Source organism: Rattus norvegicus, chromosome 13, assembly GCF_021556685.1.
Source record: "Rattus norvegicus strain SHRSP/BbbUtx chromosome 13, alternate assembly SHRSP_T2T, whole genome shotgun sequence".
Classification (NCBI taxonomy): domain Eukaryota; kingdom Metazoa; phylum Chordata; class Mammalia; order Rodentia; family Muridae; genus Rattus; species Rattus norvegicus.
Window position 1 is genome coordinate 37523764 of NC_141546.1, and position 15590 is coordinate 37539353.

Genomic DNA, 15590 nt, shown 5'->3' on the forward strand with positions numbered 1-15590 from the left:
TTTCAAAAATACATTGACCTCTTGACTCTAATTATATTCTTCACCCCTCTTTCCTCAGAAACATTGAAGTCTTTTCCATTTGGCTAACGAAGATGCCCTCCAGCCTGCACCACTACCTGCCAGCTAGTTTTTCCCCTGCACAATCGTTAACTGTTTTCTTTTTGATAAAAGGCAACACCAAAGCAATGCAAAGTTAATTAGTGTTAACTCCAATTAGGAAACCAATCACTGCTATGTTGGCATAATCAGAAAATGTGGCTCTAGGATTTACGATGCTCCCTTACTCTGTATTGTTTGAAGTCTTACTTGGGGTTTTTCATTTACACTACGAATTACTGTCACTATTGTAGGACAAGTTATTCTGTATTTGATGTTCTTCAGAATAGACACAACTAAATAGAACAATCTGTCCCTACTGGTTAAGCACCACGGCAATAATTCTATGATCTGTAGGATTTCAAATCTGACATATTAGCTGCAAAGACATAGCTTTTTCCCTGAGTATGTATTAGTATGATGGATGTCAGAAGGTAGGTTGTTACCTTTGGGGGATTAATGGAAGTCACAGGGATTTAACCTTGACAACAGTCATCTCCTCAAGATATCCTTGTCCTGCACTTAATGTGCACAAATATCCATCTGCATTAAAAATAACTAAGTAGGACTGCCACACTCACACAGAGTTCTGTGGTGTTCTTAGGGACGCCTTTTTATGTAGGTCTGATTCTGGCTTCCTGCTGCCCTTTTGTGGCAGTAGAATAGAGTGAAGATTAATATCTAAATAAGAAAAAAAGTCCTGTAGAAAAAGGATTTGAAATCTTTCCCCACTGAGGCTATATGTACCAAAATTGAGCATGTAACAAACAATGACTCCATCTATATCTACTGAAGAATGTTTAGTCTCCCTATCCCTGTCTTTGTGTCTCTCATTTAATTCTGTGTTCCAGGACACCTGAAGATGCAAATAACAATAGGTATACAATCTCTATATACTTTGATGTGAAAAGTTTTATTTCTGCAATAAAAAACATATTTATCATTTTGATTCTGTGGCAGGATGAGACTGAAGAAAATGTGAACAGAGGTTTTAGAGAGATCCATACCTTCCACTGAATCTTCTGCAAAGTTCCTTAGTTCATGGGAACTTTGGGGATTGTGGAGCAATTGACATGCTTCAGCTCAGTACCAGATTAAATTGTATCTTAGACTTTATTTAGCCTCATTAATAGTCATTCTTTTTCTTTTCCACCTTGATGTCTGGTCTAACTTCCCTGTGACTATCAGGTGAAAACTTTTGGTATATATTAACTTAAGAAAATGCTATTTTGGTTGAATTCTAACAACAAGTATAGCTAACTTTAATAATTTGGTTTCCAGAACTAAAGCAACTTGCTTGTCTAGATTCTTGACTAACTGCCACCATGACCCATAGGAATGGCTACCATCACCTGACATTCTTTAACTGAGCATCAGTAGGTTATCTACAGCAACAGCTACTCTAGCTATGGGATGAAACAAACCAAAGAAACTTTTCGTCTCCCGTCCACTAATCTGCCATGTGGGCCTGACTTCTCCTAGAGCTCCTGACACACTGCTATCTGCTTCCTCTTCTGTTGCATTAATATGTCTAAATCAAGCTCTTACCTAAAAGGGACAGTCTAGCTGATCATTGTCCTTGAACATCAGACCCAGAGCCTTTCATTATTAGTTTGGACTGAAGTACGTCTTCTCAATTACATGATATTAATTCTATATTTTACTAAGTTTTATCTTCAATAATGTGATCTTTTTATCTTATTTAAACTTTCTCCCTCTGATCTCTCTCTCTCTCTCTCTCTCTCTCTCTCTCTCTCACACACACACACACACACACACACACACACACACACACACACAATCACAAGATATAAAAAGAGGACCAGGTTTTGTAGGATAAGCAGTGGTTGCCACACATACAAAACAAGCTCTTTGTTCTATGCTACTTCATTTCAATAGTATTCATTTTATAATCTATAACTAGCTTTGAAGGTGTCAGTCACTTGTGTTCACAGTCTATACCCCAAGAAGTAGAGACTTGAAATTCCTGTTCTTGAAAAAAATTTAAAATAAGTAAATTATGGTGCTGAGAGACACCCCTGCAGTTAAGAGTGAAGGCCGTTGTGGCAGAGAACTTCAGTTCAGTCCTCACCCTCTCCCATCCCACACACTCACAACAGGTTACAACCACCTGTAACTTCAGCTCCATGGAATCTGATGTCCTCTTTTGGCTTTTGTAGACGCCATCACTCAGAAGCACAAACCCACATGGAGAAACACGTGTGCATATATAATTTAAAATAAAATACTTACAACAGTCAAATAATAATGAGTAAGAGATATCATAAAAGGAGATTGTATTTAATATGGCTTCATTTTTCAAGAGAAACAAAGAGATCCAGTGTTCCTCTCAAGGTCCATCTTCGGAGTCCTACAGTGACTCTGTGGTTTAAATAAAGAAATACTGTTATGCACATTTAAGTGTGCCCACACACCGCTGACTTGTTACTATCTGGGCTTCAGAATTATCCAATAAGGTGGTCTGACAAGTTCTAAATCTGTTTCTGGGAAAGAAGTAAACCCTCTGGCTGGAGGGTTTTCCCTCTTTCAATATGACATTTCTGAGGAAATTCTCAATTTTTGAGTCCATTGTTTCAAATATCTGCTAGCCAGATTAAAAGACACGAGCATTTTCAAATGTCATGTTTGCAAGGTGATCCCTTGCTTACTATCCTGAGCCTTTATACAGTTCAACTGCTAGGTCTCTAAGTTGATGATGGCCAAAAGAGCCATCCCTTGGCCAAAAGAGCTATCCAGGATCCCATCCAACAACTTCCACTCCTTACTATAGCACTTCCCACCCTGGAAGCACAGCTGTTATTGTGTGACATGGGACAATGGAAGAATAATTGATGTGGTTTAAGAGTAACTTATTATTTGAGGCATTGCAGATACCAACGGTCTCTGCCAAACCATCACTCTGGGACAAGACAGATGTCATGCCATGTGAGCCCATGGCCAGGCTCACAAGAAAACCACTGAGACTCTGGGATGGCAGCCAGTTAGACTTGTCAACAATGTGAGTAAAGGAGTTTGGAGAGATCCTTCCTTCAGCTAAGTCAAGGCACAGTATGGCCACCTCTGCCATCTCAGTCATCACAGAAAGTATATCATGCCGGCCCTCTAAAACCAATACCTTCAAGAATTCTAGACCCCAAACATTCATACTCACAATGAATTACTGTTGTTGGTCATTAGTTTGGTATGAAGTCAATAGAATACAGCCAGTCCTATTTGACAGTGAGAACATTTTGCTAATATAGTATTTTATTGTATCCTCTGTAAGGTTGAAGTGATTTATGATAAGATGAATCATAGATGAATAATGTGTCTAATCTTATTAAACAATGAATATAGCTTCTTCTACATAATAAAATATAATATATTCATTTGCTAAAACTTCTGTGATCAAAGATGATAATAGATGGCTCAGTCCATAAAGTATTTTCCCTCCAAGCATGAGAGTTTTAGTTTATATTCATGGCATATATGTAAAATGCTGGGTTTAGGAGTGTACAAATTTTGAATATCAGCACTAGGTAAGTAGAGACAAGCAAATCCTTAGTCCTTGATGGCCAGATAGTCTATCTTAACTAGTGAGTTCTAGGTTCAGTCAGAGATTTTATCTCAATAAATAAAACAGAAGTGTGGTTGAGGAAGACATAGGACATGAACCTCTGGCCTCTACATGCTCACTTGCAAACATACAAACATACAAACAAACATACATACATACATACATACATACATACATACACACACAAACACACAGAGATATACAGACACAAACATACACATATATACACACATGTATGATGTATTGGCATATATGCATGCACAGAGGGAGGGATTTAGTTAACCATCTATATATTTATATACGTAGATGGCTGTCATAGCAACGTCTACAACAAATGATCTAAATGTTATAACATATGCAAAGCTGTACAAGAAGATCATTTTCAGACTCCACACATACGCCTACAGCGTAAAAAATCTAGAGCTGGACTGGCAAGATGGTTCAGTGGGTAAAGGCAATTGCTGTCCAATCTGATGTCCCAAGTTCAATCCTCTAGACCCATATGTTAGAAAGACAGAAAAAGTGGTCCTTTGAATTACACTCATGCAACATGGCATGCATGATTGCCCACATATATACTCATAAAATAAATAAGTAAATATAATAAGTATTTAGGAAAAATGGCAAATCCTATTTGAAATTTGGTGTTTCCATTTGGGATGAACTGATGAGTATGTGAGTCACTAGTTCACAAAATGCAGATCAGCTACCAGGACACTTCTTCAAATTCTCTATTCCTCTCCCTTCACTGTGCCTTTGTATACCTACATAGTTAGACATATGAACAAGTGTATATAAACTATACTAATGCTGTGTTATCGACTTGCTTCAGTAAGCAGAAAGTTTAGTAGGCAAACAATTTGGAAACAGCAGCACAAAGCAGGAAAGAGCAAGCAAAACTATTTGAGGATTAAGAAGCCATACCATACATCCAAATATAGCCTGTACTCCCAGTAATATTAATATTGCATGCATTTGTGTATGTCGGTGTAGGCACACATGTATGTGCATACTATATGAGAATCTCAGGCATGCTACTCTCTCACTCTCTACCCTATTCCTTTAAGACAACATCTACACTGAAACTGAACCCAATCTGGCAGCAAGCCAGCGAGCCCCAGCATCCTCTCGTTTCCACCTCCATTCCCTTAACTCTAAATCATAGAAATAACTGCTTATACAAATAGGTTCTGGGGTCTGAAATCAGGTCTTAATACTTGTACAGAAAATACTATTATCCACTGAGCCATCTCCCCAGGTCTATCTGTAAGTTCATCATTAACAGGATTAGTCAAAATAGCAGTACACCCCAAATGTCTGAAGCTTAATGGCCTAGACTATCCAATGGCCAGACTGTACTCCCACAGACTTCTTAAAAATGTCTGGGTAATTGTAAAGCACTGAAGTATTAAGACCCAGAATTTAATTAGATAATTCACTAGAGAAGAGTTACTTTTTCAAGCAGTAGTGCGTACCTGATTCATTTTACAGCTATTACTTCTTAGTTAAAACAGATATTTATCATAAAGAGGACTTTGTCTATAGACCTACAGGGTAGTGTGGGTGCAGCCAAGTCTGAATAGCAGCAAATGCACTCTACAGAGCATGGAGTGTATTGAACAGAGAGCAATATGCCATAAGGAGCAGACCTGTACACGATTGTGTGTGCATGTGTGCAGATCTCTCTCTCTCTCTCTCTCTCTCTCTCTCTCTCTCTCTCTCTCTCTCTCTCTCTCTCCCTCTCTCTCTCTCTTCCTGTCTCTCTGTCTCTCTCTGTCTCTCTCTCTGACTCTCTCTGTTTCTCTCTGTTTCTGTCTCTCTCAATTATAATAAGATGGTTTAGTTTAATTTGTTTAAAATACAACTTATGCCATTTAGATGTACTGTTTAAGGAATAATTTGAATATAAAGATGAATAATGTCTAAGCCTAGAAAAAGTCACAAATACCACTTAAGAATCAAAAATAATGTATGGCTGGGTTCAAGACTGACAAACATGAATTCACATTATAAACACAATATTGACTCTTTCAAGTTATCACTACCTTATGTTTATGCTTTCTTACATATATATATATATAAACACAAATAGAATGGAACAAAATTAAAACTACATTATATACCATGAAAATTTCATTAACTTCTAAATTAATTAGAATTCAGTATATAGTGTTTACACATTGATCCTTGATGGATTTTGAATTGATGTTCTAGTGATAGAAAGGCCAGCACAGCTGCAACTTTAAGGACAAACCCACCGCCATGCCAGAGCAAACCCTCCAAGTAAAGTGGCACACATTTTTGATACCCCCTTCTTCTTAGAGAATGGTATTGACATCCGAGTTATGAAAGGTGTATGAAGTTTTGGCTAATGAATATGAAAGCTCTATGAGGTTTCGGCTAATGAATACTATTTCCTCTCGGATGGCCCAACCTGAGCGCTCAGCAGTTTGCTCTGACTGCTATATACTCGCTTCAATGGAGGTTACAGGAAAGTCAGGTTGCACACAGTAAAAGGGGAGAGAAAAGGAAAACTGTAATCAATATAAACTGTTACTCATGTGCGTAGTTTCACAGCTTCTGTGAGCAGTGGAGAGGATCACCCACGGTATTAGTGTAATATAGGGTATATTAGTAAAAGAATCAATCTGTCATAGAACTGCTGAGAACCATAAATAAGAAATATTTGATAAGAAAGAACATATGCCTAAGAATATTCTTCATGAGAATATATCAAATGCAAAACCAAAAAAGCTAAGCAGTAAAATTTAAACACTGGTCTCCCATGCAAGTTGTTACAATGGAGCTCAGCAAAGCTTTGCTTTCTTAATCCAGATGATGGTTGTGGACGTTTGCTTTACAGAATCCCTCAGGCTCCAGTAAAATATATATGAATAAAATTTCTTTGATATGTCTTTGATACCCCTAAATATTATGCATAGATAATCTGAATACAAACGTGTATTTCTTTCTAAATTCAAAGCATGAGCCATTCTGTGACATGTAATTCTAATTACACATTTATCTACCTGTTTTATTGTATGTGTTTGTACATGTGTGTATTTGTAGGGGTCCAAAAGCATCGAGGAATGTGTGTAGAGGTAAGATGAAAATGCACAAGAATATGCTTTCTCTTCAGTATGTGGATCCATAGAACTGAACTCAAGTTATCAGACATGGTAGTATGTGCCTTTGTCCACTTAGCAATTTCCATCCACACACCTATTATCTAGTAAAACTATGCATATTCATTCATCCTTCATCTTGTCGCTCATGACCTTAGTGTGACCTGTTGTTACCTGCCCTGACAATAAACAGCGTGTGTTTTGTACTTTGACATGGGGCCTCATGGACTTTGGAGATCCCCTGGCCTCTAAGCCCTGTCTATCAGCTTAAAGGTCAGACTGAGATGGTCTGTCTGGAGAGCCTATATGTTGCAAATGCATTTTTCCCATTTAAAAAAAATGGCTGTGAGGACTTTCCAGGGTCCACATGTTAGATCGCAACTCCTGTCTCTATCAGTAATTAATCAGTCTCGGAGTATGTATTGATCAATAATTGACACCTGGCTGAGATTGGTGCGTGACTATGTGGCTAATTCCTGGACCTTAATAATACGCAAATCTAGTCTGGCAAAATAATCAGCAATTTTGGAGGACAAAGTAGGTCAGAGCAGAGATAAACTTCATGCAGCAATAGGTGGGTACACAATTCAGGAACCCAGGGATTTGAAACGAGAGAGAGAGAGAGAGAGAGAGAGAGAGAGAGAGGAGAGAGAGAGAGAGAGAGAGAGAGAGAGAGAGAGGTTGAGAGAGAGGCTTTTGGTTTGGCATGTACTTCTGAAACCTCAAAGCCCACTCCCATTGACACACTTCCTCTAAAAAGGACACACTTTATAATCCACTAATCCTTTCAAGTAATTATTCTCCATGATGATTGAGCATTCAAATATATGAACCTATGTGGGGAATTCTTATCCAAACATCCACAGGAACATTGTCTGTTACCATTTGGAACAAACTGACATTGGACATTCCCCCAAGACAGATAAGTGCTCAATACAGACAGGGATGAGATATTCATGAAAAAGATATCTCAGTGTGTTCAGTATGTGAGCTGCTTTTCTAATTTAACCTGTCTCATTCACAAATCTTTAAAATTCTACAAGATTAGCATGAATAAATTAATATGTAAACAAGTACAAAAACCGTACTCACCTATTCTGGGGAACTCACATTAGCAAAAAGTTCAAATTTATATAATTTACATAGTTGATGAAATAAATTAAACTTGAATTTTTGTAAATTTTAAGTTTTAGAAAAAAATTTCGAATACGTCTTTTCACTAATTAGATGTTTTTATTTTGAGTTAATTATAAATTCATACGTAGTTATAAAATGTGCTTGGATGGAAATGCCACTTATCGTTCTGCTAGTTTCACCTAATGTGTAAGAGCAGGTGAGATGGCTCCGTATGTAGTCAAAGGTGCTTGATACCTGGTGGCCTGAGCTCCATCCCTGAGATGCATAGGGTGGAAAGAGAGTACTGACTTCTACAAGTTGCCTTTTGACCTTCAAACATACTGGGGCCCATACATTTCCACATATGGATATATGTAAGTAAATAAATGAATAAAGCATGAAATCCAAATCATTCTAAATATTAACCAATGCAGTCTTTAAATGGTATTGTGTGAGAATCCAGGGTCCTGACAGAGTCAAGACCCAGAACTTGTTTCTCCCCACTAAGAGCAAACAAACTGCTATACAAAGTAAAGAGAATTCTCACTTTTCTCCTTATGCTTGAAAGATTCTTTCTCCGTCTTTCATCTTTCAACGTTCTTATTTCCGAATGTTATGTAAAGGGAAGCGTACACCCAGTAGGTTTCAAAACTTCTGTGTAGCTCTGCAGACTCACCCATGGTCTTGGATAACTCGAGGGTTTTTTTTTTTTTAATTTTATATTTCTGAGTTGTATACTATGCTTGGTTCTATAGCCATTTAAATGTTTACCAGTGAAAGAAGATCTGGGTTATTTAAGGTGATAAATAGGGTCTCATGCATCCCCAGCTTTTATCAAATTCTCTTCGCTGCCAAGAACCTTGAACTCTGTATCCTCTTCCTCTATATCCTGAGTGCTGGGAATATAGGCATGCACCACCATGTTTTATTTATATGGTAGTGTGATTAAATACCAGGCTTTACAAATGATAGCAGAGCACTCTGTCAACTAATTGAGCTGTATTCAAGTTCCCCAGGAAATAAATACAAATAAAAGTACAGAATTTTAAGGAAATCTTGGGCTACATAATGCGACCTGTGTTAAAGATTAATAAGCAGGGAAAAGAGAGATGCCTTAGTGGTTAAGAGCCCTGACTGCTCTTCCAGAGGACTAGTTCAATTGCCAACAAACACCTGGTCACCTGGTGGCTGTGATGGGATCCAATAGTGTCAGAAGACAGGTACAATGCATATATATATATATATATATATATATATATATATATATATAAACCAATAAACTGGAAAATAAATAGTAAATACTGCTATACTGCTGTAAATATGTACTTAATAGCCCCCTATGAATCTAAGTTTCATGTCACTGGAAAAACTGCTATGGTGTGCGCCTTCTGGTTTAGGTGGTAACAGAAGATTAATTATTATAGACAATTCCATCAAGATACAAAACTTACCAAGATGAGGTTTACTCTCTTACATAATCCCAGAAAAAATATTTAGCTGATAATAACAATATTGAGGTGATCTAATTTTTCTTTGTGCTCGCTTCATTTGAGGTTAGCACTATTTTGTTGTGGTTTGATTTTTTCCAACTGATCCACTTTCATAGGTATGTGGTGACTGATACAGCATTTCTCAATTTCTTTTTGGGTGTGGGTTCTTTTTCTTTTCACATAGTTGTTTCCTCCCTGTTGTTAAGATTTCCCACGAGATCATCACCATGTGTTGGATTTATTAGTTAATTTTCTGTTGCTGTGATAAAACACCATGATCCAAAGCAACTTGTGGAAGAGAGGGTTTATTTGACTATTCTTTCAAAAGTATAATTACTCATAATTGTAGGGAAACATAGTAGTAGGAATTAGCCAGGGGGTGGGGCTGAAGCAGGAAGCTATGAGATACATCTTAACCTCAAGCACAAATCAGAAAGAAGACACTGAAGTGAAATTTACTAAGTTATAGATTTACGAATCTCATTCCCAGTGACATACTTCCTCTTGCAAGGCCACATCCCCTTAACAGCTCCAAATAGAACCAACAACTAGGGACTAAATGTTCAAATACTTCACCTTGTGGGGGACATCTGTCATTTCAAACCACGACATGAACCCTTTATCAAATTTGTTATTGCAGATATTTCTCTCAGGTTTTAGCTTGAATTTTTATTATCTTAATGCAACTTTGCATAGAATGACAGTTATCAATTTCATAAACGTCACTATTAGTACATAATCTAAGGATTGTATTTTCCCCTTGTTCTAGACCCTAGAGTTAATTTGGGGCAATTTTAATGTTTTTTTTCTTATTTTTTAATTGGATATTTCTTTTATTTACATTTCAAATGTTATTCTCTTTCACACTTCCCAGACATAAGCTCTCTTATCCCATCCACTTCCCCCTACTCTTATAAGGGTTTTCCCCTCCCCATCCACCCCCTTGCTGCCCCCCTCGACATTCCCCTACACTGGAGGGTCCAGCCTTGGCAAGACCAAGGGCTTCTCCTTCCATTGGTGCCAAGCAAGGCCATCCTTTGCTACATATGCAACTGGAGCCATGGCTCAGTCCATGTATAGTCTTTGGGTAGTGGTTTAGCCTCTGGGAGCTCTAGATGGTTGGCATTGTTTTTCTTATGGGGTTGCAAGCCCATTCAGCTCTTTCAATCCTTTCTCTAATTCCTCCAACAGGGGTCCCGTTCTCAATTCAATGGTTTGCTTCTAGCATCTGCCTCTGCATTTGACATATTCTGGTTGTGTCTCTCAGGATACATCTATATCCGGTTTCTGTCAGCATGCACTTATTAGCTTCATTAATCTTATCTAGTATTGGGAGCTGTATATATAAGGGACACATGTGGGGCACGCTCTGAATTTTACTGTTTTTTACTCACAACATATACATTTATATTTGGATCCATTCTGAATTCACATAAGAGATGAAGGTAGTGTAGATGACATTTTCACTTAATTTTTTTCTGTTCTTTTGTCTTCCTTCCCTTCTTCCCATCTCACTTTCTTCTATTCTACTTAAAAAGCCTTTGTTACCTTTCATTTATGTATTTTAAGTGTGTTTGAGCACTTATCAGTATAGATGATATCGGAGGAAAACTGGTGTGAGCCAGTTCTCTTCTTCTACTACATGGGTTCCAGGATTCAACTTCAGATTATTAGAATTGATGTAAAGCAACTTACCCAGTAAGCTATTTGCAGGTCTCTTACTTTCTTTCTACTTACAGATATCTAATCATTCCAGCATCATTTGTGGAAAAGACTATACTTTATTCATTAAAGAGTTTTTATTCTCTTACATACATTCAAGAGAACCCATTTCTGAGTTCAAGATTCCCTGTTATTGCTATTAGTGTTTATCTTGTTGACAGTTCTAGTCTTGATTTTGATGACAACTACCACATGCTAACATACCAATGTTCATTCAGTCAGCAAGCTGGATCTGCACATAAAGGCATTTGTCAACAAGCCTGCATTCAGTATTTGAGACCTACAAAGTAGAATGAGAGGAGAAACTCCCATAAACTGACAATAACACAGGTACCATTTTAAACACACACACACACACACACACACACACACACACTCAAACATAATCATAACTAAAATTTTGTTCTCTCTTTTATACAATACAAATTTAAAGTCTCTTAGCACTATTTTGCAACCTTGTATCATATTTTAATGTTTTCACATATTCATATTAAAAACATATTTTTCTCACTTTAACAAGTATCTGATAAAAATCTGCAAATGAAAGAAACACAAAGAAAACACCAGTCAGCCAAAAACACAGACTGTTAACAGGGAGATAAGCCTGTAATGATAATGTCACCATCTTTTTCAGAATAATTTATTTTTCTGTATGAATATAAACTTTAAAATACACATCAGATGTACACTCCAAAAGGCTACTGCACTAAACAGCAAGTCTTCTGAACTGCGAAATGTCATGTGTCCAAAGGTTTTTGATGCATTATATGAGGTTTCCTGCCTTAACTCCATAAACTTTTATTGTCTGTCCTCAAGCTCATAAAACTTCCTTGAGTAATCTCCCATCATTTATTCACTATAAAACTATTGTGCCTGTTAACACTTACATTGCTTTCTAACTCTGCAAAATATATTTATATACAAAATATTCACTTGTCTCACATATGCTCTTTTTTGGTTTTATTTTTTTTAATTTTTTTAAAAATTTTATTGGAAATACTGTTATTTACATTTCAAATATTATTCCCTTTCCCCGTTTCCTGTCCATAAGCAGCCTTCCCCTTTCTCTCCCCCTCCCCTTCTTCTATAAGGGTGTTCCCCTCCCTTCCCCCTCCACTTCTTCTATAAGTGCATTCCTCTCCCCATCCACCTCCCCTTCAAAACTCCCGCCCAGGCATTCCCCTACACTGAGGGTCCAACCTTGGCAGGACCAAAGGACTTCTCCTTCCTTTGGTGCCCAACAAAGCCATCCTCTGCCACATATGCTGCTGGAGCCATGGGTCAGTACATATATAATCTTTGGATAGTGGTTTAGTCCCTGGGAGGGGACTAATTATGCTCTAACTTTAGAGTAGAATAATAAAACACCGACCAAGAAAAGATTATCATGGTTGTTGAAAGTTAATTTAGTTTGTTGTTCTACTTTCTGACACTGCATAGATGAAATCAAATGCCATGAACAGTGCTTAGTAGACAGCTCAGTGGATAACCTGAAGACCTGACTTTAAATCCTCAGAATGCCAGTGAAAACTAGACACATAACACAAGGTCTGTGACTTCATTGCCTCTATAGGGTAGTAGGAGCAGAAGACAGGAGAACCCACAGAAGCTCACAGACAGTATGCCTGGTATAAAGAAACAGAGAAAAAGCAAAGAAGTCCTGTCTCAAAGAAGATGGAAATCAAGGGGCAACACCCAGGTTGTTTCTGATTTCTATATATGTTCCTTGGCATGCATATACCTGCATTTATACAAATGTATATACAGACGCTCATTCAGATATTCAAATGTATGTGTGTTCTCTCTGCTCTCTCTCTTCTCTCTCTCTCTCTCTCTCTCTCTCTCTCTCTCTCTCTCTCTCTCTCTCTCTCTCTCTCCCCACACACACACACACACACAGCACAAATATGACGCAGATATTTTTAAATTACCACATCTGGCAAAGTAGTTCAGTGTGTGAAGACCCGAATTGCCACATTTACAAGTAGATCCTTCAGATTCACACAAATATCAGCAAAACAGTAACAATAGCAGCAGCAGCAACAACAACGAATCCAAACTGCCGTCTCAGGGTCCACAGAGAATAATTCAGCAGAAGAGTCAGAGTTCCTTTACCTGCTTGACGTCGTATGCCAGGAGAACATATTTTAAATCTGGGGAAAGTGAGTGTCTGGATGCTTTAAAAGTTACCTAGAAGAATCAAAAGAAAGAAATGATTATTTTACAGAGTTGAGTAACAGAAAAAAATGACTTGAATATTGATATCAATCATGAGAGAAATCTCAATTTGTTCAACATAATCTTCTGAATTGGATAATTTCATTCTTTGAAAAATTAATTTTGTCAATTCAATGATGATTTTATACAATATAATTTGGAATAATACATGTCTCCAAACAACTTTTCCCATAATTGCCTGTTCTGCCTTCCAATCCTTCCAACTCAACATTTACATCAATCTTTCTTTCCTTTCCTTTCCTTTCCTTTCCCTTTCCTTTCCCTCTCTCTCTCTCTCTGTCTCTCTCTCTCTCTGTCTCTGTCTCTGTCTCTCTCTTTTTCTTATTTTTTTCTTTCGTTCCTTCTTTTCTTCCTTCCCTCCTTCCTTCCTTCCTCCCCCATCTCTTTTTTTTTCTTCTTTTCTTTCTGTTTCCCACCTAGTTTAGTTTGTATAGCTCAGCTAGTTTTGGAGGTGAGACCTGTCTGTCATGGGCTTGACATAGCAGTGATTACATAATTTAAGAAGGCTTCTTGTCTCCCTCCCAGGAGCTATCAGACACCAACAGCCACTGAGCTAATGGAAGGTTTCTTGTTCACCCTCCTCTCTCTATGCTGTGATTTTTGTCTGGCTTGAGTTAGTGTTGGTCTTGTGTATACTGTCAAAATCACTTTGAGTATGAATGTATCAAGTAACATAAAAGCTTCTTAAAAGTGTATCCAAAACTTCATCAGAGAGCACATCAAAATAGCCATACTTAAAACTTTTTTATAATAAAGGAAAAATCAGGGCTGGGATGATGATGCACATTTGGTACAGTTTTTGACTTCCATGCAGGAAGCCCTGGAATCCATCTCTGTGAATGCAAATATGGATACTGGAGAAGGAGAGGCTGAAGAATCACATGATCATTTTCAGCCAGTTAGCACACTCTTTTTTTTTTTGAGTTCTATAGTATAAGATTTTATTTACACAAAAATACCTTTTGTATAAAATCCTTAAACAAGATGATGTTATTATTAATAACTTCTTTTTTTATTAACTTGAGTGTTTCTTATTTCACTCTTAACATAATATTCTGTAATGTATACTTTCATTGCTTTGGAAATTAATTTTGTTCATTTTTGAGAACTTCTTTTTTTTTTTTTTTGGAGCTGGGGACCGAACCCAGGGCCTTGCGCTTGTTAGGCAAGTGCTCTACCACTGAGCTAAATCCCCAACTCCGAGAACTTCTTACAATGTAATGTAATCACACTCTGAGCTTATGAAACTCTGTCCCAAACAAAATAAAGAAAGAAAATGTTGAGCCAGGTGTGATGGATAACACTTAAAAATCCAGAACTCTGGAGGTAGAAGCAGAAGGAACATTTTCAAATTCATTGTCAATCTAGGCCACAAGTGATGTCCAACTTGGGTTACACAGACACACTCCCTGTCCTCTTCCCTTTCCCTTAAACCCATACCCCTCTCTCTGTCTCCATGTTGCTCTCTATATAGATGTCTTCATGAGATGCTTATTTGTATTTGACACATACACATGCACAAATAGAAACACAGACTCTATGTTTCTCTCTCTTTGTGTATTTGTTATATGTATACCTCAAATGCATATGTTCCCATGTGCATTTACATTTATAAAGATTCATTGGAATTCTGAAATATCCACAATGTTTTACAGTTGTATATTGTGTTACTAGAAATAAAAGATACATTATTAACATTTTCTGTGTTGCCATTTTCTGACTTTTTTTCTTGTTTACCTCCTCGGACATTTGTCCATCAAAAACAAACTTTCTTTAAAAAGAATTTCCAGGGTAAAGCAAATACAGTGCAAATATGTGTGTAATTATATTTGATACCAAACAATTACTGTAACTACAATGAAACTGATGGATTCTGAGCTTGCCATTTAACAATTATACAGACCTTGTGACGAAGTAATTTAAAATGCATGGCGACCGTTAAATAATAGAAGGTAGAGAAATTGTGCTACATGAAATATAGGTATCTGTTGCATTCATATCAGAGGGGAAGACAGGAAAGTGGTTGAGTTGACAGGAACAAAAGTAAATAGTTACTTTAAGCAAACTATGTTGTTTGCATGGTATTTGCAGATATATACTATGTAAATAACTTTGTATATCTTAGTTCAAGCAATGTCCACACATTAAAAGTAGAAGGTAGAGCTAGGTTTCCCTTCCTTTTCCTTCTTGTCCTTACCCCTTTTCTCCTCTTCCAGTGGTAAGTCA

At 37.2% G+C, this 15590-nt stretch overlaps 1 protein-coding gene across 3 annotated transcripts in view; it reads right to left on the bottom strand.

Moving 5' to 3' along the window:
• Positions 1–15590, bottom strand: part of Dpp10 (dipeptidyl peptidase like 10) — a 1656730-nt gene that overhangs the window by 369014 nt on the left and 1272126 nt on the right. For all 3 annotated transcript variants that reach the window (NM_001415116.1, NM_001415117.1, NM_001012205.2), the window contains 1 exon segment: positions 13242–13316. In NM_001415116.1, coding sequence (NP_001402045.1) covers positions 13242–13316 — 75 coding nt within the window.